Genomic DNA, 25,959 nt, shown 5'->3' with positions numbered 1-25,959 from the left:
GTGTGAAGAGAAATTGAAGATGTTGTTTAATTGTTGAATATATTTATGATCCACGTCAAGTATTCGGTTTCGGCGGCATTTTCTCAGTTTTTCCAAAGGTCTTCTCATCAGGGCTCTATAAATAAAGAACTACGGCAGATCTGTAATATACAATGCAGCCGAACCGTGTATTACAATGCCGTTATGTGATGACTTTCAAAGAGAAAAGCAAGAGCGCTCGGAATTAAGTATTATTTTATTCTTTTAAAATGTTTTCCGGATTTCATATCATATAAACACCAAATCCCAGCATGCATTGCGGCTAAAACATCCAATAAACGAGCTTAAAACCATAGCTGAGGATCTTGGGTAATCGCTCGAAATGCCTACGTCTGTTTCCGGTTATTTTTATTTTGAAATTCAGTTCCTGACGGACGCCAAAAAAAACCGAGATTATGGAATTAAACCAATAAATAAAAGCAAGGATAATTGTGTGTTATTGGTGAGTAAATAACAGTGTGTTATTTTGAAAAGAATAACAAATTAGAAGGAAAAAAAGATTTAAAAAATACAGATTTCAGTATCCTGAGGCTCTGAGCCCCATTTATTTTCCTCACAGACGGCAACAAAAGTTCAAAATTATACGATTTCAAATAAAAGCAATAGGCTAACTGTGGCTTGATATTGAGTAAGAACATGTTTTTATGAACCACACAGCTTCCGGTCTTCCTCGACCCGACCGGAGAAAAAGACGTGCTGCAGGCAGTAGAAATACATTGCTTTTAAAATCGTGCTGTGCAACACGAAAAAAAGAGGCAAATCGTGTTGGTGAACACGAATCAATAGATTAAAAATCGTGTTGGTGAACACGAAATGCCGTGAGACTGGGTTGGCCTGTCAGCCTTCCATATGTGCACAAATTTATCTCGTGCCCTCATTGGTCATGTCCGCGTTCGTGTGTGTTGGAGGAGGGGCTCTGTAAGGAAGTCTGAAGGAAGGGGCAGATTTTTTTCAGCTGCGCAGTTTCAAATTCTAGTGCACTCGTGCTGGTTTCTCCATTCTTACCTACCCTACCTTTAAGCTCATGTTGCCAGTACATCTTTATCTAAAATACCCTGTATGAAACACAACTTAATATACATTTGTGGTGAAGTTGTGTACAAAAAAACAACCAAAACTTATTATTTTCTTCATACCACTTAGAGGAAAGTGGTCTTTGTATTTTGTGTGAACTTCCCCTTTGTAAAATCTCCAAACTATAACATGCTCAAAGAGAGTCAGAGTGCGTTATCAGCTGATTATCCTTTTTATTGTTTTTAATAGAAAGTCCAACTCTCACTGCAGGTACAAAAACAGAGAGCTGGAGTAGCAGCAGGCTGAAGAAGAAGAAGAAGAAGAAGAAGAAGAAGAAGAAGAAGAAGAAGAAGAAGAAGAAGAAGAAGAAGAAGAAGAAGAAGAAGAAGAAGAAGAAGAAGAAGAAGAAGAAGAAGCACTCAATAAGACTACATACTAATACCAAGCATAGCCTCCAATCACTAATACGTAAACCAGACCCTCCTCACTCCTCCGCCATCCTCATCCATATCATATCCCACTCCTCCTCCTCCTCCGACTCCTCCTCCTCCCTCCTCCTCCTCCTCCTCCTCCTCCTCCTCAATCCTCCTCCTCTCCTCCTCCTCCTCCTCCTCCTCCTCCTCACCTCCTCCTCCTCCTCACCTTGGCCTCCTCCTCCTCACCTCCTCCTCCTCCTCCCTCCTCCTCCTCCTCCTCCTCCTCCTCCGCCTCCTCCTCCTCCTACATCCGTCCTCCTAAGGGAGCAAAAGACTAGAAGAAGAAGAAGAAGAAGAAAGCTATTCCCCAGTTCATAATTACAGAAAAAAAATCCTTTTACATTCCTTTATCCCAAAGCTGTACAACGAAAGACGAGGCAACATTTATATATTTCATATTATATATAAAACAACAACAAATCTATAGATCCCTTTTTATGTTGACGGACATTCGGATGAGCACGGGGAGGAAGAAGTATTTAAAATCATTAACAGAAAGATTACAGTATTTCTGACGGATGCAGGAGGGACTTTTGTTTCGTGCTCGCTGATTGTCTTCAGTCTGTTTTGTTTTTGCAGCAGAGAAACACACAGGCGCACTTTTATTTTACTTACAGGCCTAACATCGTTTCCAGATTATATTACAAAATAATTAGGTTTCGGAAGAGATTCTTTAATCACTAATCTATCTGATTTGTGTTGTAATTAAAGGGCCAGTTCACCATTTACACGTTGATCATTCTATATAATATTCTGCAAAGTTTCCCAAAAAGAAGAATGCATTTGGTTTCAGTATTAAAATAAATATATTTCAAGTGTCGGCTTTGAATTGAATTGATTTGAAATGGAGTTTGTACTGGATGATGTAGTAACTTTGTAGAACTCATTGGGAAATTGGCAAAAAATCCATAAAATGCAAGTATTTAAACTAGCTTTTCCCTTCATTGCATTATGGGAAATGTAGCTTCAAGTGTTCTAGGAGCATATTAGGGATTAAAACCACAATACCTCGACCTCTGCTGACTTGAATTAATAAATCAGCGGTCTATTAAGAAAGAAACGTATGGGTGAACCAACCCTTTAATTCAGTTAGTTTTTAAGCTGGAATACAAATATTTTAAAATGTACCAGCTGTGGATTGTTTTTTCTGCTACACTTTGAGTTTAAAACAGACAGAAACATCCTGGTTACACGAAGAAGAGATGCCTCAGGATGAGTTTCACTCCAAAAACAACAACGTCTAAAGCTAAAATAAATCTGTAACGGAAAGACAAAAAGCATCGGGTGTTTGGAGTGAAACTTTTCTGCATGTTAGTTAAACGCCTCATACATCTGTGTGCTTATTCTATTTTATTCTATGTACACCTCTCTCCTCCTGGACATATAAAAAATGCATTTTCTTGATTCGTAGAAACCTGAGATGCTCGTACGTATTTATATTTACAGTTCAGCTCTCCGTCGGTCGGCTCGTACAGAGCAAGGTCACAAGAGCAAGTGTCTGACATTGTTTTTGGAAGCAAGAAGCTTTCTCGCGTTATTTAATTTAACATTCTTTTAGTTACTTCCTGTAAATGTACACATTTATTCTCAGAGAATAATTAGGGTTTCTTTTTCCTAGTAAATGTGTCTATTTTTGACTTTTTCCCCCTCACACATCCTTTGAGTTTGTCTTGCATATGCTTGACTTATTTTTTGATAATGTTCCTCTTTATTCTCAGGTAATATTTAAGGGTTTCCTTTAAGTGCATTTTAACATTTCAGATTAGTTATATATTGCCCAATACTGATTTCTTGTAAATGTACCACTCAGATAATATCCCCCTTTTCCTATGTCTTAATTTTTTCCTTTCTGCAGGTAAATCTTGAAAGCAACATCTTGTTTATGTCCTTCTCTGTAGTGGCCGTGCTCTCAGAGGCTTCTTGAGGTTTAAATACAGAATCTGCAGCTACGCAGACCCTAACGACAGTATAACGACCATCCTAGCTTTTTATATGCATACATTAGACGTTCCTATGTTCCCCTGTTTGAAGTAAATAAATACAGTACTTTTATTCTCCTCGCGCCGGCTCCCTCTCGGGGTCTGCGCTGATTGTCCGAAGCAAAAAGGAACGGATTATTTCTCGAGCTGAGAGATAACCGACCAATCACAAGAGTCCGTTAAGGTGCAGGACGGCGGGCGGGGTCGGCAGCGAGGGGCGTGGTCTCTGTTTCTATTTGGCGTTAGCGGCTCCTGGGTCCATCAGTAGTCTGTCCGCCGGACCAGAGGGAGGAAGAGGAGGAGGAGGATGAAGGTCCGGTGGAGTTCAGAGTTGAGGGGGGGTGGAGGTCAAAGGTCACAGAGCGGTGGAGGTGATCTTCTTCATCCCCCTCCTCTGGGCCAGGGTGGAGCAGCCCACCGGCTCCAGCACCGGGGGGACGTTCCTGTTCAGAGCCGAGTACGTCGCTGCCATCGCACCCTGCAGGAAGAACACAGAATGCATTATTTTACATAAATTGCTGCGTTAAAAAATTGAATAATAAATAGAAATGCTATAATAGAATATAATATATAATATATATAATATATATATATATATATATAATATATAATATAATAGAAACTCTGCTGTCAGATTCTTGGCATATTTAAAATGCATAACTACTGGAGACTTACAGTAAAGATACCAGTAGGGGTGTAACGGTATCCGTATTCGTCCCGTACCGTCGCGGTTCGGACGTCACGGTTCGGCACATGCAGTCACACGGCGAATACGCCTTTTTTTTACGAGTGGGAAAAAAGTCTGTCGCTCAGGGCAGTATTACACTATATATAATCCAGGGGGCGGTATTGCGCCTAAAAGCCAGCCGCCCGTAAATAACAAATGAAGAACAAGAACAAAACACAACAAAACGAACACAATATATGAAGAAGAAAAGTTAGTAGCTATGGCGAGTTCACCCAACACACAGGAGCTAGAACCCACCTGCTTCTTTTAAATCAGCTGTGTGGGAACATTTCGGGTTCCCTGTGGACTACAACAATGATGGGGTGCGAGTGGTGGATCGGAGGAGGACGGTGTGTCGGCGTTGTTCGACAGCTGTGCGGTATGCTAGTGGTAACACATCAGACATGCTCAATCACATCCGAGTCAGTCTCAGTCCCCAGCGAGAGGGTTTTCTCGACGGCAGGTGACATAGTTACCGCCAACAGATCTGCCCTCACTGCTGACAACGTAGACAAACTCATCTTTTTGAAGAACAACTTGAAAATAGAGTAAAGCTTGAGTACCTTTATTTAGGCATAATGGCCTCACACACTCACAAGTTAATTACACATGTTAGACATTGCTCCTAAAGGTACAGATTTTATTTTGTTTTATATTTATCATTGTATTTATTGTATATGTTGACATCAGGAGATGTTATACAGTTCTGTATTGCCTTTTATTGATTGTGATTGAAACACTTTTTTATTATTTATTTTAATATTTTCAAGACATTCTTTTTAGTTGTACAGCTTATTTAACCTTTTTGTTTGACATCAGCCATTATACATAATATGGCCATCTGAGTGTGTCTGTGTTACTGTTTGTGGTTTGTTTTTAACTGTGTAATACAGTTAATGATTCCAAATGGTAGAGTTCCTTATTTTCATACCAAAACTTGCACTACTGTTACAAATAAATAACAGCAAAAAAAATTATGCATTTGGGACTTTTTTTTGCTTTTCCTTGTTGTACCGAACCCGTACCGAACCGTGACCCCCAAACCGAGGTATGAACCGAACCGTGACTTCTGTGAACCGTTACACCCCTAGATACCAGTGAATTAATTTCCCGTTAAAAATCTAATCAAAATCAAAATGTTGACATTGTTTTGAAACACTTTTTAGCGTGAATAAGCATAGACTGACATTAATAATCTCTGAACACTGAACTTCTTTGGGGATGTATCAACAATGATTTCATAGTTTGAGACCCAAACTCTCCTTCTTCTGCACAAACCCCGCTCTCTTTTATTTTGAAATACCTTGACCAGGTGTGGGGCGTCCTGTCTGTTCAGGGTGTATTTGGGCAGCTGGTCCCGGTGAGTCACCCAGGGGTGTCGCAGCACCTGACCCGCTGTCAGCCGTCGGTGAGGGTCCACGTGCAGCATCTTAGACACCAGGTCCTAAAAGGGTGGGGGGGTTTGTAGAAAAACACAGTGAGGTCATAAGTATTAGACAGGATACTTAAGAGTCAGACCCAAATAAAATGATAGCACTAAATGCACTTTCAATAAAAAGCACAATGTTCCACTCTGGGATGTAGTGGAGCAGAAGTCAAATGGAAATACTCAAAGAGAAAATGTAGCAGGGTTGTCTGTCCCCTTCAGACACACCTTTGTCTAAATTAAAGTTGTTTGTTTTTACTCTCGTTTCTGGGTGTTTGTTTTAAAATACAGTTATGTTAGAGTCCATACCTTAGCCTCAGCAGAGACAGAGTTCCAGTATCCTCCAGTGAGGGAGAACTTCCCGCTGCCGATACGAGCCAAAATCTCCTCCGGTGTGTCCTCGGGACCGTTAGCAAAGGGCGTGAACCTTTAAAACATATTCATATATAGATTTGTTACGTTTATTACATTTATCTGTCAGGAATCATTTATAAAAACATTAATATCATATAGGGACACAAAAAACACTCAAATAAGTCATGAAATAACTACAAATATTTCAGTATTTTCAATTATACTACCATATCATTTTTGGGCAGAGTAATGTTTTTTATCCACATTACTCTGGGAATTATTTTAATCTAGCCTTATTTGAGATGGGAACTATATTGGAAATTGTGAAAAATTAGATGTTTGTTGGCAATAATGAAGCAATAAAAATGTTTTCATGTTAATAAAATAAAAAGTGTTTACCCTGTCAGCATGGTGTAGAGCAGGACTCCCAGACTCCAGATGTCACAGGCTGCATCATAACCCTGCTTCTTCAAAACCTGCCAGAAACATCATCAGAAAAATTAAGTTTCATAAATATACCACATATACACACAACCCTTCCTCTATGCATACGTTAATACTGGACAGCTGTATTAATGGTATTTAAACAACAATTTATTTAGCCTTTTACTTTTGTTTAGTTGCATTAAAATAAATCAAGACAGTGACAAAAAACACAAAAAATAACACTTTCAAAGAAGTTAAGAAAGAACATTTGAACAAAACTAATCAATGCAACAAACACTAAAACATAAAAGACATTAAGAGTGAGAAATGTCCTGATACGGACTTCGTACCTCAGGAGCGACGAAGTTTGCGGTGTAGCACGGCGTCATCAGAAGACCGTTCTCCGCTCGCAGCTGTTTGGCGAATCCGAAGTCGCAGATCCTGATGGACTCGGCGTTCCCACTCTCGTCCACGTACAGGATGTTACTGGGCTTCAGGTCTCTGTGCACCACCTGGAGAAGGAAGATGTTTACTTACAGGGTACATTTTCTGTTCAAAGCTGTACTCCAAGATATCTATGCAAAATCCGTGTATCTGCTTTTTTTTAAATTATTTGACATGATTTTATTATCTCTTCAACAACACTACAATTGAATTGGTCCCCGTTTTCTCCCATGGCTTAAAATCCACCTTTATTTGAAAATACTCAGTTCTTTGTGACCCGAAAGATGAACTAGATACGATAAATCTGAACAGTATACCACAATAAATAATCAGAGAGAATAACTCGTTTTTACATGCTGCATGGAAATCAGATGTAATGCTATCATTAAGAGCAGACAAGTAAACAATTCTAAAAGGTATTTTTCTCTTAAGGACAGAAACATACCCCCTGCACATGCAGGTACTCGAGCGTCTTGGTGATGGTGTACAGGACGGCGCTGGCTTCTCTCTCTGAGAAAAACTTCTGCCGCAGGATTTTATCGAGCAGCTCACCTCCTTTCATCAGCTCCGTCACCAGGAACACCGAGCGGCCGTCGTCATACACCTAGCACACGGCAACAACACAAAAATAACCTTTTAGTCACTACATTATTCATTACAAATCATTTATTCTGAGAGATTTCTAAATTAAACCAATCACGCCTTCTAATTCTGGATATCCGTTCCTTCAATAGAACCTAAAACATGCATCATTATCAAATTACAATAAAAAACCAAGAGGTTCAGCCTGAAAGGTAAAGTAGACCTGATACTGATTAATTGAGACTATGCGGTAGACTTGGTACCGGTGTTTTCTTTTCCTAAACAACAAGTTTTACACTATTTTATATTTGAGAATACAAATATTCAAGAAAAAGAATTTGAGTCCATTAATCAATCAGCAGAACATTCATTAGCAGCTAGTTAAATAATAACATCTGTTTTACAACAACCTTAAATGTATAAGGCATAAATGTAGGTATTATCAGCTTCAGTTACAAGAAGTGATTCAAGGAAGTTTTCATCCAGCAGCAAGACGATATTTTTAACTCCAATAATTACGAGTGAGTCATGAAACCATTGCATCAAACCAGGGAATTTAAGTTCTTTTGTCCACACAGAAATGTGGGTTCAGCCCGACTGAGTCACTCTGGACAAACACGCAGATTAACACCTACAATTACAGAAATACATGTGAAATTCAGTGGATGGAAAAAAGGACTTTGTGTTTATTCTATGGCGTTGTCCCTGGCATTAATAATAATAAAAACACCATAATAAAGGAATACATTGACGTCCTACTCCTCAGTATGTCCTTTAATCCAAATGCTCCTGGATAATATTTTATAATACGTTTTATTTACTCACATCTTTGAGTGTGATGATGTTGGGATGTTGACCGTATCTCAGCAGGATCTCCACCTCCTCCGTCGGGTCTCTTTTCGCCTTATTAATGATCTGAAAACAGAAGAAAAACAGAGTTTAAAGTAAAGGAAAAGTTAAATGTGGACAATATATATTACGTTTGGATGTTTGTGTGTTTCTTACCTTCACTGCGTACTCCATGCCGGTGCCTTTGTGCACGGCACGTTTGCAGATGGAGTACGAGCCCACACCGATGTCCTCTTTTATCTCGTAGGCGTCTGAAAACTGAGATGTGCTTCTGTGCAGCTGCTACGTGCAAAGACACACATGTCAAAGCAAACATTAATAATAATAATAATGATTCACTAAGGCATTCATACCTATTGCTCATTATAGAAGGTGGAAAGGTTAATGTATTGTCTTTTAAAGAATTGTATTTTATTTAACATTTTACTTTTTCTGTTTGCATAGATAACATTTATCTTTGTATTGCACATTATTGCTTTGAATTCTTATCTTTAAATGTAATTCTAGACTGGGGTTTCACTCTATAAATCTGGTTATTTGTCTCCCCTTGCAGTATGAAAGTATGTGTGTACCTGTACAATATTGCTGGGTAGTGGTTGTGTGTCCTCTTCTGTTATTGCTACAAAACTGAAGCCTCTGAACAGCTGATGGGCGTTGGCGCTGGGAGGAACCCCCGGAGAGTCTGAGACACAGAAACAGAGACAGCTGCTGAACCTCACCGCTCGGACCAATCACATTTTATTCAGGATGAAGTCAGGTCACACGGTGCGTACCTCGGGGTGTTTTAGCTGTGAACTCTGGATCGAAATAGAAAGTGTCGTCAGGTCGACCTGCAGCAGGTTTGAAGGGCGGAGGGATCTCTCTGCGGAAGAGTTTCTGCAGAAAACAGACAGAAAGAGTCAATATTTAAAAGTTTTTGTGTTGCAAAGAAAGTCTCTCTTCTTGAATTATAAACTAAATCTGATGAGAAAATGGCTTCAGAATCAGAAACCCTCTATTAATCCCACAGCGGGGAACATCTTCTTTATTCTATCTTGATTTTTGTTCTTAAAATGTTTCTTTTCAGACTTGATCTAACAATAAAGTATAATAATATAATTTATCATCATGTCATATCATAACAAGGCAAGCATGTTATAACATCAAATACGTACACAAATATGATAAAAACACTAATAAAGTCTATTTGAAGAAGGTACTGACGTTCCAGTCGATGGTGCTGAAGAAGTGATGTCTCTTTATCTCTTCAACGCTGTCTGGTCCAGCTCCTACGAAAAACAAACTGTTAGTTCACTGTTTTATCAAATAAATCTGCCAATAAGAAGCATATTATTTTAAAGGAGTGGGAATCTGCCTCTGCCCCTTTGCTTTAAAACTATTCTCGATAATTAGCGTGTGTTGTGTTCAATTGGAGAACATTAGGTCGTCCTTATTTGAATCAAACTTTAGATTTGGGGTCAATTTATGGATTATATCAGAAAGAAAATGGATTGTGATGCAACTGAAAAAGGTATGTTGATTTATATACCCCTTTATTTATGAATGTGGATTAACGTACAGTTCATTCTTACAACTTGGAAATGTCCAGGCACTGGCGAGCATCTCTCGGCATGCATGCATTCATTTTCAAAAAACTTGCTCTGAAAGTGCAAAAGAAAAGAAAAAAGTTGTACCTAATCTGTTTCCAGGGTTGCGTTTGAAAAGGTTCCTGAGGAGACTCTGAGCTTCTGAACTCAAAAACTGAGGCATTCCCAACTTGGCTCTGTGAAAAAAAAGAGAGAGAGTTTATATTCAAGTAAAATCAAGAATAGCTGCAGAATGACATCAACTGCACATATTGTATATCCAGACTGAAGCTTCTGAAAGACGCTACGCAGGAAACAAGGTCAGCGTTCTGCAGAGAGCGTGCTCAGCAGCTTTCTACACACAGATACTGATAAATAGACGACTGAGGAAGTTAATATTTCCTCTGATTAGTTTTTTATATTTTCTCTTTCAAAGATTCTCAATCACTGTCTCTTCCATAGCCGTTATAAATCGCAAGAACTCCCGAGTCCTCTCCTCTTCCTCCTGAGTGCTGCACTTTATCTCCTCAAATATAACCCTGCAGGATGTACAGTCATCTGTAATATAAGCTGTTAGATGGGGATTTGATACGAGTGTAGCGGCGATATAAAGTGTCTTACTTGAGGATCATGGTCATCGTCTCTTTCCGGTCTTTTCCTTGAAACGGCAGCGTTCCTGTCAGCATCTCGAACTGAGAGAAAGAACAGATCATATTTCCAGGGTCAAAGATTTAAACAACTGCCATTGCAACTCAATTGCAATTTAAAAGCTTGTTGCAAGTGTTGTAATGTTTTCTTCTTACTGCCGCACAATTCATTTGGGCTCCCACATTTCAATGAACATGATCCCACTGTGTTATTGGTGTACAGAAGCAGCATTTCAAATCAAGCGCTTCCTAAACTAACACTCAGCCTTCTGTAATATAATGAGAACAAATGAAAATGCTTTGAGTTGTGTGAAAAATAACCTTATTTTGACCTCTTAAGATTTCATAAATGTTGTTCTTTTTGTGCAAAATAAACCAAAACACAGACAAAGAGTAAGATCTTAGATAGTTTAGAATAAATATGGAACAACATTTTAATCATAACCTCTTTACTTAAATGAAATCAGGTTAGAAATACTACTTAAGTAAAAAGAATAAAAGTATTGGCATCAAAATATAATTTACACAAAGTAAAATCCTTATTATGCAGAATAATATTGTTATAGTTATTATCAATCGACTCCAAACAGTAGGAGGTAACTCAGATATCCCCCCCCCTCACCATGAGCACGCCGTACGACCACCAGTCGGCGCTGTGTGTGTGTCCTCGTCGGTTCACCACCTCGGGGGCCATGTACTCCACCGTCCCACAGAAGGAGTACGCCTTGTTCTCGTGATCGATTGACTCCTTACTCAGGCCAAAGTCTACACGCACACGCACACGCACGCACACGCACACACACACACACACACACACACCACACACACACACACACACACACACACACACACACACACACACACACACAGTAATAATGAAGTGATAAAAGAGTTATATATAGAGTGTTTTTATTCCCATGCTCCTTTATACTTCTCGGTCACAACATTTATCTGACAGCTTTATTTACTTTATAAATTACATTTTTAGGGCTGAAATGATTAGCTGTACATACATACTGATATTTTATAAGCGTTCTTATACAAGTACAGCTGAAATGATTACGGAAACACACAAACGCACACACACGGTGTAGGTGTAATATTACGCACCAGTCAGCTTGATGTGTCCCTCCTCATCAAGCAGGATGCTGAAATGACAGAAGTGCTTTTAATATTTATTTTCCAGGAAATGTCTGCGAACATGTATAATGCAGCATGACAGAATAGTCTGTGTGTGTGTGTGTGTGTGTGTGTGTGTGTGTGTGTGTGTGTGTGTGTGTGTGTGTGTGTGTGTGTGTGTGTGTGTGTGTGTGTGTGTGTGTGTGTGTGTGTGTGTGTGTGTGTGTGTGTGTGTGTGTGTGTGTGTGTGTGTGTGTGTGTGTGTGTGTGTGTGTGTGTGTGTGTGTGTGTGTGTGTGTGTGTGTGTGTGTGTGTGTGTGTGTGTGTGTGTGTGTGTGTGTGTGTGTGTTCCTACTTCTCTGGCTTCAGGTCTCTGTAGATGATTCCGAGGCTGTGGAGGTGATCGAGGGCGAGAGCGAGCTCTGCCAGGTAAAACTTCACGTCTTCCTCCGTGAACATCACCTGCAACACACAACCACAGGATTCACTACAGGTGATTTATTTTAAGAAATGTAGAACTTGCCGTAAGGAGATGGATTGCAGCTTGAAAATATGAGAAAGTAAAACAACGTAAACATTCTCCATGTGCGCATTTTTCTGTTTGTTGGAGAGTTTGTTGTTCTTAATTTAAAACACACATCTGTCATTTTCAATTCACCATGCTGTCTTTATTCCCTAAACGTGTTTCTTTCCCAAAAGGTCCTTTTTAAAGGCAAAATGTTTGTGGAATAAAGAGCTTTGTGTCCTAGAAAGAATGAAAATAATTGAACATCTTATTTCCCTTGAGAGAACACACGATCCTGACTAAAACAGTTGCTTTATTTTGTATATGATGGTTTCATTTGATGGCCCTTGACTGATTTGAATGCAAATAACCAAACTCTTAGGTTTAAAAATCCCTGTTGAAGAGGAGTTACCTCCTTGGAGAGCCGAGTGAAGAGATCTCCTCCTCGCAGGAAGTCCAGGATCAGGTACAGCTTCCCCTCCGTCTGAAACGCTGAGGGAGGAAAGGAAATAAGGAGATAAGATCTGAGAAGTTTCCTACACGCTGAACATTTCCACTGCTAAAAGAAGAATACTGAGTTTTAATTGGCCAGTGAGGTGCTGGTCTGTGATTGGCTGCCTCACCATAATGCAGTTTGACGATAAAGGGGTGGTTGACCTCCACCAGGATGTCTCTTTCCATCTTCGTCCTGACCCGGTCACGCACTGAGTGGAAAACACGTGAATCACAAGAGAAAGCACTTAGAGAAAAGGGCTAACTAAAACATCCTCCCCTATTTGGATTTCTATTTTTGGATCCCAGATGGCAGAGGGTGAATCACAAGGAGAAGACGGCAACAAGAGTTCAACAAAAGAAGGAAATAAACACATAATAAAGGAGCATGTTGTATTTTTTTCCACCAGCAGATGGTGTATGACTTTAGGAAGTTATTTGTCCACTTCCTCCCTCCCTGCACATCTTTGTATCTGCGTCTCATGTTAAGGTGTGAAATTCCACTTTGGGCGATGATGGCTGAGCAAAACAAACTCACTAAATCCACTTGAGAAAGATTTACTACCTGAAAAGTACGCTGACTTCCTCCAAAAACTATATTTGAGAGCAAAATACCTTCAGCCTACCTTTAAAAGGTTTGGAGGAATAAGAGTGATTTCTATTCAAAAATTAATTAAAATATATAAAAAATATATATAATTATTGTTTGATTTCTATTAATATTTTGAAAACATGCTTCTAATCTTTAAGTCGTTTGAATTACTTTTTTATTTCTCTTTTATTTCAACTTTTTTAATTACTTTTAAACTTCTCTTAATTTATTTTTTGGTTCCATGTTTTGTTTAAAACTATTTATTAATAATTATATATATATATATAAAAAAAAAACAAGTGTTTCGCATCCCTAAAGAAGAATACAGACTTAAAATAACTTCATTTAAAAAATGTTTCTTTGTACCTTTCAGTGTAGCTTTCTTCAGGACTTTCATGGCGTACAGCTGACCAGCGTCTGGCCCCGTGACCTTCCTCACCAGAAACACCTAAACACACAAACACATCAAAGCTATTATAAATAAATCAATTTATGTGATAAAAGTGTGTATGAACAGTGTAATGTACTCATAATTGCCAAATGGTGTGCATCAGTGCATATGTGTGTGTGTGTGTGTGTGTGTATGAATTTGTGTTTGTTTGGGTTAGCCTTCTTTTTCTACGTCATACTTATGTCTATTAACATAAACATAAAGAAACGCATACAGACACACACCAACACACAGGCTAATTGTTCATTCATAAAGACAATGAAAGTGAGTGTGAAGGGTCCTCAGACCGCTGTATCCATGGCAACAGCCTCCCAAAAACACCAGCACAAGGGAACATACACACACACACACACACACACACACACACACACACACACACACTTAAAACGGATCATTCGGATTGTGTTGAAGTGTACTTGAATGAGGTACTTCTACACAATCAGTACAGTAAATGCAGCTTAAAAAGAGGAGCAGCTGTTATCTATGCTCTCTTCAAAGCCACTAGACTCCATTGATAAAAACATTTTAATTTAACCTCGCAGAAAACAGGAGTCGCTGCTCTATCACTGCTTCATTGTTTGGATTATGATTAGGGGTGTAACAACATACTAACCAATTCAGATTAGATATAACTTTATTGTCAACGCACAGAGAACTGAGACAACAATATGCAGTTTACCAACTAACCAGATGCAAAACGCAGTAGTGCTAAGTATATTTACATATGTATGGGAATCAATAGAAAGATATGATTATGAACGTTATAAGCAGGAAGGTATATAGTAAAGTATGGAGTTATGTATATAATGCTGTACCGTATATAATGTGACACACACACACACTGATTTATATATAAAGTTTAACACACACTCACCTTGCCGAAGGATCCCTGTCCGAGGACTTTGCGCAGCTCGAACTGCCGCGGGTCGCCTTTCTCTGATCCCTCTTTCACATGATTAGTGATGTTGATCTCCTTGATCGGCACGTCATCCTGTAACACACACGGTATAAAGATTAGCAACACAGCCTCAAATTCACACTCTAAATTATTATTATTTTTTTTTTTAGAATGTCGAGGTAGGACACAAAAATATTGTGACAGTGTCACTCTGGGTAATTATGATGAGCAATTTAACTTATACTTTAACTACATTTTCCTATTAATACTTACATACTTTTAATTAAGTAACATACGAAAGACTTCCCACCCCCTGATGGTAACCACTTCTAAAATATCATTGCATTAAGATTTCCCGTGGGACTTACTGCACAAACTAGGAAAAAACATAGATAAATATAGATAGAAAAGTATGCATTCTAGGTTGACAATATACAAAGTATTATTTTAGCAACTCATGGAAGTAAAAGAAGAGTTATTTGCTTCAAATGTAACAACAGGAAGTGACACTTGGTATGTCTTAAATGTCCGGTTAGGATGTATTAGAACGAAATCTAAAATGAAAATTGTAAATAAGCAATCTGTATGTAAAAAAACCACCTGTATGTAAATTGTAAATAAGCCATCTGTATGTCAAATATGTCTTATATGTCTTAAATGATATGATGAATTGGAAATGGGGGACCCTGATGTAAACAAGACGAAAGTCTTTCTCTGGTCTGCATCCCCTTAACAGTTGTATGTTTTGAGCTGTACTGTACTGTACCCAATATACAAGCTGTTAATAAACTTTTCAATCAATCAATCAATCAATCAATCAACATAACAACTCTGCTTTGTTGGAAAGATATAGACCAATTGTAGACCCATTTATACCCTCAATAGACCAGAATGCATTGCGGGAGGTAAGCAAGACCAGGCAGGTTCCCCCACTAACAGAAGTTTCATTTATTTATTTTTAAAAACAATTCCCCTATCATACCTCTTTCTTATTATCCATCCATGTATCATACACCTCAAAACTACAACGGCTGGATGAAGCAAGTTAAGGCATGATCTCTGGCCATTTGAAAATATGCATTCTGGGAAATGCAGTATGTAAACACAGCAGTAAACTAAAACAACATTCTCTGGAGCAGCAATGTTATCAGTGCAAATATCAGTTTTTCTCATATCAGTGAATCATACAACAGGTTGAGCAGGGTTGCCGAATGTTCGTCATCCGCTCAGTGGGAAATTAGACACACACACACACACACACTATCTAAACGGGACACACACACACTATTTAAATGGGACACACACACACTATCTAAACGGGACACACACACACTATCTAAACGGGACACACACACACTATTTAAATGGGACACACACACATGCACAGTTGTCATGGAGCCACCCCCGATACCTGCTCCCTGCTGTAGCTGAGTGACTAAAGATACCATACTGTATGACTGTACTCACAATCCCTCCATCAAACTCTTCTTGCTATCTGGGCAATAATAACCCTAACAAGTCAACACATCCAGACTACATTTCCCATCGTCCTCTCTGCCCTGCGCTCCTAAATCCATCCTATTCTCTCTTTCAGTCCACCTTTTTTATACATACTGCTTCACCCTCTCCTTCCTCCTACCTGTAGGTCCCAGGTGGGAGACATGCTGGCTGCCGGGTGCCCCAGTGCATTGTGGGTCCTGTAGTCCCGACTGTGGCTGAGGCTCTGTGGCGCTAACATGCTCCCTTGCATCGACTGCAAGGCTACAGGATGGAGCTCTTCTCCCTCTCTCTCCAACTTTCTCTCTCCCTCAGAGACATATTTCCCTCCCTCGCTCCATCCCACTTTCTATCTTTTTCTATCTTTATTTGAACCGTTCTCACCTCTCCTCTGTGGTTCTCACCAATTCTCTGCTTCTCTTCCTCTATAGGAAAACGTCACATATTAGGAGTAAGGGGGGCTTAGAAGTGCAAGTATTCAGATACTTTGAGTAAAAGTACCAATACATCACTTCAAAATACAGAATTACAGTTAAAAAGTCATGCCTTCAAAAGTTAAAAAAGTACTCAGGTGTCATCAGCTAAATGAATTTAAGGTACCAAGAGTGAGTAAGCAAGTGCATAATACCACCATTCTATATTGCTATATTTGCTATATGTATTCATAACGATAGCTTCTTTTAATTGGTAAAATCGTTGTTGAAATAGACCTAGATAATATAGTTATTTTAACTTAAATAAGGAATTGTTGAAGCAAGCTTCTTGTAAACCTGTGTTACAAAACGTTTCAATTATATGAAAAACATGTTCCTATTTCTTAATGTCAGGCATATAATAAAACAGCCTAACATGCACACTGTGATGATCACACTGCATGTCATCATCGCTTAGTATGAAACATCACCACGCTGCATGTAAATGAGATTTCTCTGATTGGACAAAGACACTGAATGCAATTCGACGCAAAACAGAACAGAAATGAACAAAAAACGATGCATTACGAGAAAAAAACATTGTGTGCCTTGAAAAATGAGGAGTTAAATGTTAAAGTGTGTGTGTGTGTACGTGTGTGTATGTGTACGTGTGTGTACGTGTGTGTGTGTGAGTCAGGGCACAGATGGAGAATCAGAGCCGAAGCGACAAGATGCTCATGTAGCACCTCTTAATCACAGATTAAAACTGCAAACCCTGCACCTGTGCTCTGAACACACACATCAATACACACACACACACACACAAAACGTGCATACACACACCTGTACAGTATGTGCCCACACACACTTTACCTGCCTCTCTAACCTGTTATTATGCCTGTTAGTGTTTATTTCCATCTTAATTGTGCAGCTTCCAAATGAACTTTTCCGCTGATTATAAAAATATATTTAAAAATAAAAAACAATACATTATGTATATTGATAAGCAGGATAAATGCTCCATTACATTGTTATACATTTACTTAAAAATGCATATATATATATATATTGTAATAGATGTCGAATCCCCAGAGATATTGAAATAAAACGTAAACAAACGTATGAGGAAAGAAAGCCACAAATCCACACATAATGATGGTATATCTAAGCTTTTGACTTACTGTGCAGTGATGCAATACATTTCTTTCACTTTTTTCTAATTTGCTTCTCTTGAAATAGTAGATTATGTAGCAGTTTTCTTTTTATGATATATTTACTGCTGAGTTATTAAAATGAGCACCATGAGCCGTGGTAAACAGTGAGGTAAACAGGCCTGCAGTGAGCCGCAGTAACACAGCTTCCCATCATCTGGGCAGCATCACATCTAATTAAGAGTCCTCCTGAGGGAGAGAATCAGTGTGATGCTGTTACACACTCACAGCAGCAGACCTCCCTATTATTACATTTGATCTTTTTTATTCAATTAACATAAACTATGCACACGTTTTTAACTGCTGCTGGTCCGACGGGATATCAACCAGTCTGGCTCAACGGAGATCTCCTTATGAAGGATTTATAGAGCCAAATACTTTGAATAAGGGCTGCGTGATATATCGTTTCACATCGATAACATACATGTGAAAAGCAGAACTCGGAATGTCAATCCATGCAAAATGATTATCTTTCTTTTACTTAAGTTAGAACTTTTATATATTGTGTTTTTTATCTGAATGCTTCTTCCACCACTAAGACTCTTTCTAGTACAGCATCGTTTAATGTCTTAGGACACGTCAGCCTTAGAGAGGATGAGGAAACGTGAATCCCCCTCATCTCCCCCCTATGACACACATACAAACCCACACAGACAAACAATTTGAAATATGTTTGAGTAATGTATCCATTTCACAAATACATTCACGTGGTGACACTTTGGAAAATGCTTGCTCACGTACTCCCTATGCAGTCAGCATATTGCCAAATGTGTTTCAGAATCAAACTGTTTTAAAAATCAGCCTGTGCCATCAGCTGTTCTCACAAACATAAACCGATCCAACAACAGCAGTTCCTCAGCAAGAAGGTGGAGATACTTTTCCATGCTTACTGATTTAAACTCATCACTATGAACCACAGTCTGAAAGTTACTGACATCTATCCAAACTTATAGCATCCAACTGGCAAAAGCCAAGAAGTGTTTTAGCCACGACTCAACGGGCCCAAACGTCAAAATGCCAGAAAATAATGGAAACTTATTTGAGAGGCTTAAAACAGCTTGCTTTAAAATAACATTTTTGAGAGACTAATAGAGAATTTGACTTTTTTAAATGAGAAAAGCATATTTATATCTGAAAAAAAGTATTTTCTAGCATTTATGCATAAATAAAGATATCTGCAAGCATATGAGAATTATGATTAGGTGATTATGAAAAGTTTTTGAACAATCCTTGCCTTTATTTTCACATAAAATACCATAGTTGAAAGGCTCAAAACAGCTTTTTCTGAGGTTTCTTTAATGAAAATACAGATGTATTGACTATCAAAACATTCTTTGATTATTGACTGACTCATTGCCGCTCTACTTACAGCGTTATAATGCTTTTCCGGTCCATTACAGCCTAAAATCTTTCCCAAATTGTTCCCGCTATACTCCCAGCGACCTCCATCAAGGTTCTGCGCCGGGCGCTGCAGCAGGAGGCGTCGCAGCGCCTTCAGACGGCTCCTCAGGGCCCGTAGGAAGCCCGTGGCGGCACACACACACTTGGTCGATGTGGCCGTCATCACTGAGAGAAGGGAAGCAGCAACACTGAGGCTTATACTGCACACAGTCAGTGTGAGGGGGATACCCACAGGAGGGGAGGAGGTCCAAATTCAGAAGGGAAGTGGGATCCCCCCTTCTGTGCCCCCCCCCCACACCACCTCTCCCCCTCAGAGCAGCTGTAACTCTCCACCCAGTGTTTCCATCAGGTGTCCCGGAGATCCCCGCTCCCATAACTCTCCGACCAATCACTGAATAGCACGTCTATTTTCACACATTCACAGGCCAAAACATCGATGAATCTGAGACGCAATCTGTCATCTGAATGTGGGAAAGCTGTTAAAAGCACGAGGAATTGTTTATTTATCCCGATAAAGAGGAATTAAATTAGTTTTTGGGCTGCAAATCACAACTTTGTTCTGAGTATCTTTGATGATTATCTTTGTATTTATTATTATATGCTCTGTGCCCTCAAAACTATTGTAAAGAATTTCCAATGCAAACAAAAAACGAGTGTTAAATGCAGTGAAAACCTAAGCCATATGAATACAACATTTAAAAAAACGTCCCTATTTGCTACATAGTGCACAACATTTAACCTTCACCATTATTATATTAGACGAGTGTGCATACCGTATATTTTAGTACAATACTTTTTCTACTAATTCTTAAAATGTTACCATTTTGGAAGCAGGACTTTTACTTGTAATAAAGTACTTTTAGATTAGTATCTGTACAGTACTAAATGGTGAATATCTAAGGACACGTCAGTGTTAGAGGGGAAGAGGTAACGTGAATCCCCTCTACTCCCCTCACTGACACACGCAAATGTTTTTATGTCACTAAGGATAAGGTTCCCTGTTTGAATGTCATGTAAACTTTATTACTAACGTTTACGTAGAGCTCTCTATTTTCTATGTACTGACCTGCGTTTAACGAAGGGAAAAAAGGGATAATTCTTCTTCCTGTTCCTGTAATGCCTGAACATACAAGGACATGAATAAGAGGCACTACAAACATATGTACATTAGACCGACAAACAGATGACAATGACGCATATCAATAACCTCATAACACACAACCAGCAGACACAATCCTCCACCTGTCACACACAACCCTACCAAACCCACGTACGTACGTACGTACGTACACACACACACACACTCTCATGCAGTGACAGAAACACAATGTACACAATGCCAGTGCACTGTCAACAGGATGCGTGACATTTCTTAAATTACCTCCACCTGTTGTCGCCTTTCGCTGTGTGAACTGGTTTACAGCTACACTCACGTACAAATGCACACGTTTGAGATTTAAATGTAATTATTCCTCCACTGTGTAGGGACTCATCACAATTTCCTGAATATGTAAAAGAAAAGGTTTTCAAAAGTTGTCTTCCCAATTTACAGGTAAAAATGCGAGATTAGAATATAGGGATAAAACATGACATATAATGAATACATATTAAAGTGTACTGTACTTGCAAAAGGAGTAACTGTAATGGAAACAGCAATGTGGTAACATAAAAGAATATGCTTGATGAAAAGTACAACAAGTATTACTAAGGTATATATTGAAGTTAGTCAAGTGTTACCTTAAAAGCAGTCTTTGTCATGTAAATGTATGAAATATGGTTAGCTTGAAAAGGAAGAACATTTTGGCGATGACTGAGCTTATTGCAGGTGTTAGTGTGTGTGAGAGAGTGTGTGTGTCTGTGTGTGTGTGTGAGAGAGTGTGTGTGTCTGTGTGTGTGTGTGAGAGAGTGTGTGTGTCTGTGTGTGTGTGAGAGAGTGTGAGACAGGGACAGGAAATGAGAGAACGTGACGCCACATTTCCAGCATCACTTGCATATCCCCTATTAACTCTGCTAATAAAAATAGATGCAAGCGGGACAGTGGGGTACCAACCCCACTGTTCTTTCTGTGTGTACTTATCCGTGTGTACTTATCCGTGTGTGTGTGTGTGTGTGTGTGTGTGTGTGTGTGTGTGTGTGTGTGTGTGTGTGTGTTGAGAGTGATACACTAAAACTGTTGGTAGCTTAAATATCCCGTTAATCTAATTGTTGTTATGTTGCTCTCAGTGTGGGTCTGTGTAGGTATAAGAGCATCAGCTGATGCCACAAATGTAAATGTGTGTGTTTGTGTGTGTGTATAGAGCCTCTCCATGGCAGCAGCTATCACGGATTGAGCGAGCAAGATGCCATTCCAAACAATCTGCACCCCCCTAAGCCTGTTATGCAATCAAATTAACAGGCCGGATGGTCACCACACACACACACACACACACACACACACACACACACACACACACACACACACACACACACACACGCACACACACACACACACACACACACACACACACACACACACACACACACACACGCTATGGATTTGTGAGGTTATAGGAATAAAGTGCATTTCCATTCCCGATGGCCTTGCTGAAGGCTCGAATAACATAAAACACACATAAACACAAAGGTACATATCACACATACAAAGATACACACACACACACACCTGTCACAGATCAGAGTTTCCCACGCTTTGATAAAAACCATTTAAAATCATCTGTTAAAACTCCCCTCACAATATTCAAGTTTATGACACACACACACACACACACACGCACACACACACACGCACACACACACACACACACACACACACATACACACACACACAGCTTGAACAGAGGAAAAGGGCTCCATCTACAGAGATTTAAACAGCATCAACAAAAAGGGAGCAGTGACGCTGTCTCACTTAGAGGTGGATTCTGGGAAATGTAGTGCAGTGCTCTAAAGAAGGAAAAAGGCTGCTACTATATAATGACACTGTTTCTCCATACTCTCATTACTTCTTCTTACTTCGGATTCTTTTTGACCTCAACTCTAGATGTGTGGACTAAATGTAGTTTTTACACAAAGAATTGTGCAAAAGTGTTAAGTATTATGTTTATTAGAAATGTGCTCATAAGATTCTTGAAAAATAGATCAGTATAAAAAAGACTATAAAAAAGATTTTTAAAAAGATATAAAAAAAAGACAAAAATGAGCAATTAGTCAACTAGGAGAGCCCGAGGACTTATATGTATCTGTTTGAGTGTAAGACATGGATTTATCTTTGTTTTCAAGAAGTAAGGTTGCTGGAAATCTAGATCCAAAATGAAAGAAATAGGAGGGATAGAGAAGCATTTAATCTGAAAGACATACAGTAAGGGGAAGAGGAAATTAAGATGTAGAATGAAGAAGATATGACGGAGGATATGATTCAGAGCAGAGGCGGAACTTTAAAAAGAGAGAGAGAGAGCATTAAGTATAGATGAGGAGGACATCATCATTTATTCAAGAGCTGGCAGGACAAGATCCTGTAAATTGATCCACAAAGAAGCGCACAAGAGAGAAGATTGAGATGAGAGAGTAGAACGTCAGGATTTTCAGGAAAATATGTACTGAATATGCAGAAGACAAAACGCTATATATAGTTTTTAATTTTTTAAAAACATTTTAAAGTTGTAGTTTGTTATCGGTGACAATAACTTCATAGTTCTGCAATATATCGGTTAAGCACATGATATATTTTGTATTTAATACATTTACTTTTACTTAGTAAAGAAAACAATGATCAACTATTTAATTGCTACGTTTTACATCGGAGAAATAACCAGCCACTTTATTATAAAATAATGGAGTGATGGTGTATATAATCTGCAAAGTAATCATGAATGAAAATAGCAATTAGTTTAAGCGCTAAAAAACTTTAAAATGTTTGAATATAAAGCATTTTAATTGATATGTTGCTACTTTGCAACTAGGATCAGCCAACAGACGGGAAGAGAAACACAATGATATATCAAAAAGATGAGCGTCATGGGTACAGAGAGAAAGAGGGACATACAGTATCTGAGTCAGAATACTGAGTTACCATGGTGATCTGTACATAAACACACACACACACACACACACACACACACACACACACACACACACACACCACACACACACACACACACACACACACACACACACACACACACACTGATCTGTTGGACAGTATAGCCACTGTCTAACTACCTCATTAGAAGAAATCAAAGCGCTTCATCTGCTGCCAATCAAATCTCTCTGTTCAGGATGAGGGAGCCTCTTAATTACATCACACATCACACACACACACACACACACACACACACACACACACACACACACACACCACACACACACACACACACCACACACACACACACACACCACACACACACACACACACACACACACACACACACACACACACACACCACACACACACACACACACACACTGCACTACAGGCGGACAATAATGAATGATCACTTTCTCTTTTGATCCCTAATTGTTCAGCTTTTGAATATGATTTCTGCAGAATTCAACACCCTTCATCAGATTCATAACTATTCTGGGGTCTCAGTTGTAAACATTGTATATGCAAAAGTTGTGATCTATACAAATTTGACAGTAGAACTTGGACACACTTACGGTATCTCCTTGTGTTTCAAGGTAAAGTGCTTTCCAATGACCATTTATGGCTGAATGAAGCGGTGACCAACTCAAATTTGATTTGAGATTATTAAAAAAGTAATCTGTGCATTGGAAAGTTAAACATCTAAAAATGTTTGTACATTTCTTCAGTTACATACACAAACATATATTGGATTTCAAGTAGTTCCCTGGTTTTTATCATGTTTAAAAACCAAAATATCTTTAAATAGATAAAGTGAAATCTTAGCAATTATGCATACATTTAGGCGTGATTGACACAAAAACTAAATTTGAGAACCACGCTTCTCTAATTAAACTAATTATAAAACGCTTACAACAGTTTCCAGGGGAGGGAAACCTTGAAATATTATACTTTTTTAAGTGCATAGCATGGGGTTTGTGTCATTAAAATTGACCCAAATCATGCAAGGTACTAAAATGACAATATATGTCCTGCTTATGTTAAGATACAGCAAGAAATAGTGAGCTTTTATAGCGTTAATGAGGATTATTTTAGATTACAGTCAATTAATTGTTTACTTTGTTGTCAAAGCAATGTCTGCTCACACAACACACACAGAACAAATATATGATAAACAGACGGAGACTATGAGAAAGCAAAGAACGTGGGTGAACCAAAACCAAAGAAACAAACACAGACAGCCAGCAAACAACAATCTGTTATAACTATGCGTGCGTGCGTATGTGTGTGTGTGCGGTGGGTGTGTGTGTGTGTGTGTGTTAACTGTACCTGAAAGGGCCTGTTCAATATGTGAAATAAGAGGGTCTTCATCTTTGCTCCTGTCTCGTCAGAATTCCGTCACCAACTGATTAAATGATGGACTTATTACAGCGCGCACGCACACGTACACACGCACACACACACACACACACACACACACACACACACACACACACACACACACACACACACACACACACACACACACACACACACACACACACACACACACACACACACACACACACACACAGGAAGGCCATCCAGCTGTCCAGCGTGGCGATTAAAACATGTCCTGTCATTGTTTCCCTGGCAACAACATCTGCACAGGATGGCCCACATCTGTTCTTGAAGCCCCCTCCCCACTGTGAGGAAGCACAGAAAAAAAGCCCAAAACACACTCTAAATCATTAAAAAAAATTGTTAGAATGTGTGACGCATTATATTAAAGACTTTCCAAAAATTGTTTATGCATAGGCAAGTCGCTGTCATTTCCCAGTGGTCTTTGAATGCATCGTCCCAACTAACTTTTAATATGTGACAAAGATGATCTTTATACATTTTAAAATGCATGCAGATACCGGAAGAGAAAGGACAAAAGGAAATAGGAGAGGAGCTGAAAGGAGACAAGAAGAAGGAAACAGTGGACGGGAAAGAAGAGGCAAGAGGAGATGAAAGAATGGAAAGGAAAGAGGAGGGTAAAGAGGAGGGGGAAAGAAAGGAAAGGAAACCAAATTAAAGGTGTGGAGTAAAAGGAAAGGTAAGGATGAGGGGAAAAGAGGGAAGGAAAATAAAATGAGAGGAGACAAGAAGAGGTCACGATGAGTCCGTATGGGGAGAAAGGAGGAGGAAAAAGACATTCAAGATGACAAGAAAAATAAATGGCAAAGCGAGGAGACTAGAGAAAAGGAAACAAAATGTCACAGTAAGTCTGAAGAGGAAGAGGAGAGAGGGGAGGAGAGGAGGAAGTGGAGGAGCAGAAGGAGACACAGCTTTTGAGTGTCTATGTCAGATTCCAGCTGGGGTCAGGTAGATGTTAAAGTGAGTGAGGGTCACATGTTCTCTCTAACCAGGCTCCTCCTCCTCTCCTTCATTCCTCTGATATTTGGTTTTCCATTTGAAGGAAAGTTTCCTGTTTGTTTCAATACTTTATTCAATTATTTGCCTTTCAGATTTTGCCTGCATATTTTCTCATTGCTTCCCGTCAAGGTAACAACAACAGGATGCTGATTTTAAAAAGTGCATCGCTACACAAGAGTGTGGTGTGCTCCTGCAGAACAATTTAAATCTGGTTAAACAAAGTGCTTTCTAACCTTATTATTGAACTAAAATGAAAAAAGTGTCCCTGTAAAAAAGAATATTTGGGTATCTTTGATTTCATTTGACTGAAATATAATTAGAAAAGATCAAACATAATAATATGTTTGTTAATAATGAAAACTTTTGCTACTACC

General features: G+C 39.0%; 1 protein-coding gene across 2 annotated transcripts in view; it reads right to left on the bottom strand.

The window, feature by feature from the left end:
• Nucleotides 1–1,900: 1,900 nt before the first annotated feature.
• Nucleotides 1,901–25,959, bottom strand: part of rps6ka3b (ribosomal protein S6 kinase, polypeptide 3b) — a 38,343-nt gene continuing 14,284 nt past the window's right edge. The window contains exons 1-21 of one of the 2 annotated variants that reach the window (XM_034206107.1): nt 16,225–16,347; nt 14,562–14,678; nt 13,603–13,684; nt 12,776–12,856; nt 12,565–12,644; nt 12,003–12,109; nt 11,639–11,676; nt 11,151–11,293; nt 10,503–10,573; nt 9,990–10,078; nt 9,520–9,584; nt 9,090–9,192; nt 8,889–8,998; nt 8,473–8,595; nt 8,293–8,382; nt 7,331–7,489; nt 6,792–6,953; nt 6,415–6,491; nt 5,971–6,088; nt 5,539–5,679; nt 1,901–3,986 (exon numbers count right to left, since the gene is read on the bottom strand). In XM_034206107.1, the coding sequence (XP_034061998.1) occupies nt 3,864–3,986; nt 5,539–5,679; nt 5,971–6,088; nt 6,415–6,491; nt 6,792–6,953; nt 7,331–7,489; nt 8,293–8,382; nt 8,473–8,595; nt 8,889–8,998; nt 9,090–9,192; nt 9,520–9,584; nt 9,990–10,078; nt 10,503–10,573; nt 11,151–11,293; nt 11,639–11,676; nt 12,003–12,109; nt 12,565–12,644; nt 12,776–12,856; nt 13,603–13,684; nt 14,562–14,678; nt 16,225–16,335 (2,190 nt within the window). In that variant the 5' untranslated portion in view covers nt 16,336–16,347 and the 3' untranslated portion in view covers nt 1,901–3,863. Of the gene's footprint in view, nt 3,987–5,538; nt 5,680–5,970; nt 6,089–6,414; nt 6,492–6,791; nt 6,954–7,330; nt 7,490–8,292; nt 8,383–8,472; nt 8,596–8,888; nt 8,999–9,089; nt 9,193–9,519; nt 9,585–9,989; nt 10,079–10,502; nt 10,574–11,150; nt 11,294–11,638; nt 11,677–12,002; nt 12,110–12,564; nt 12,645–12,775; nt 12,857–13,602; nt 13,685–14,561; nt 14,679–16,224; nt 16,348–25,959 lie in introns of those variants that run through there. The other variant, XM_034206106.1, reaches the window with a different exon arrangement.

The sequence above is a fragment of the Gymnodraco acuticeps genome, unplaced genomic scaffold (genome assembly GCF_902827175.1).
Source record: "Gymnodraco acuticeps unplaced genomic scaffold, fGymAcu1.1, whole genome shotgun sequence".
Taxonomy (NCBI): domain Eukaryota; kingdom Metazoa; phylum Chordata; class Actinopteri; order Perciformes; family Bathydraconidae; genus Gymnodraco; species Gymnodraco acuticeps.
Note: the sequence above shows the minus strand (reverse complement) of the source record. Positions and strands in the feature narration are given on the sequence as shown.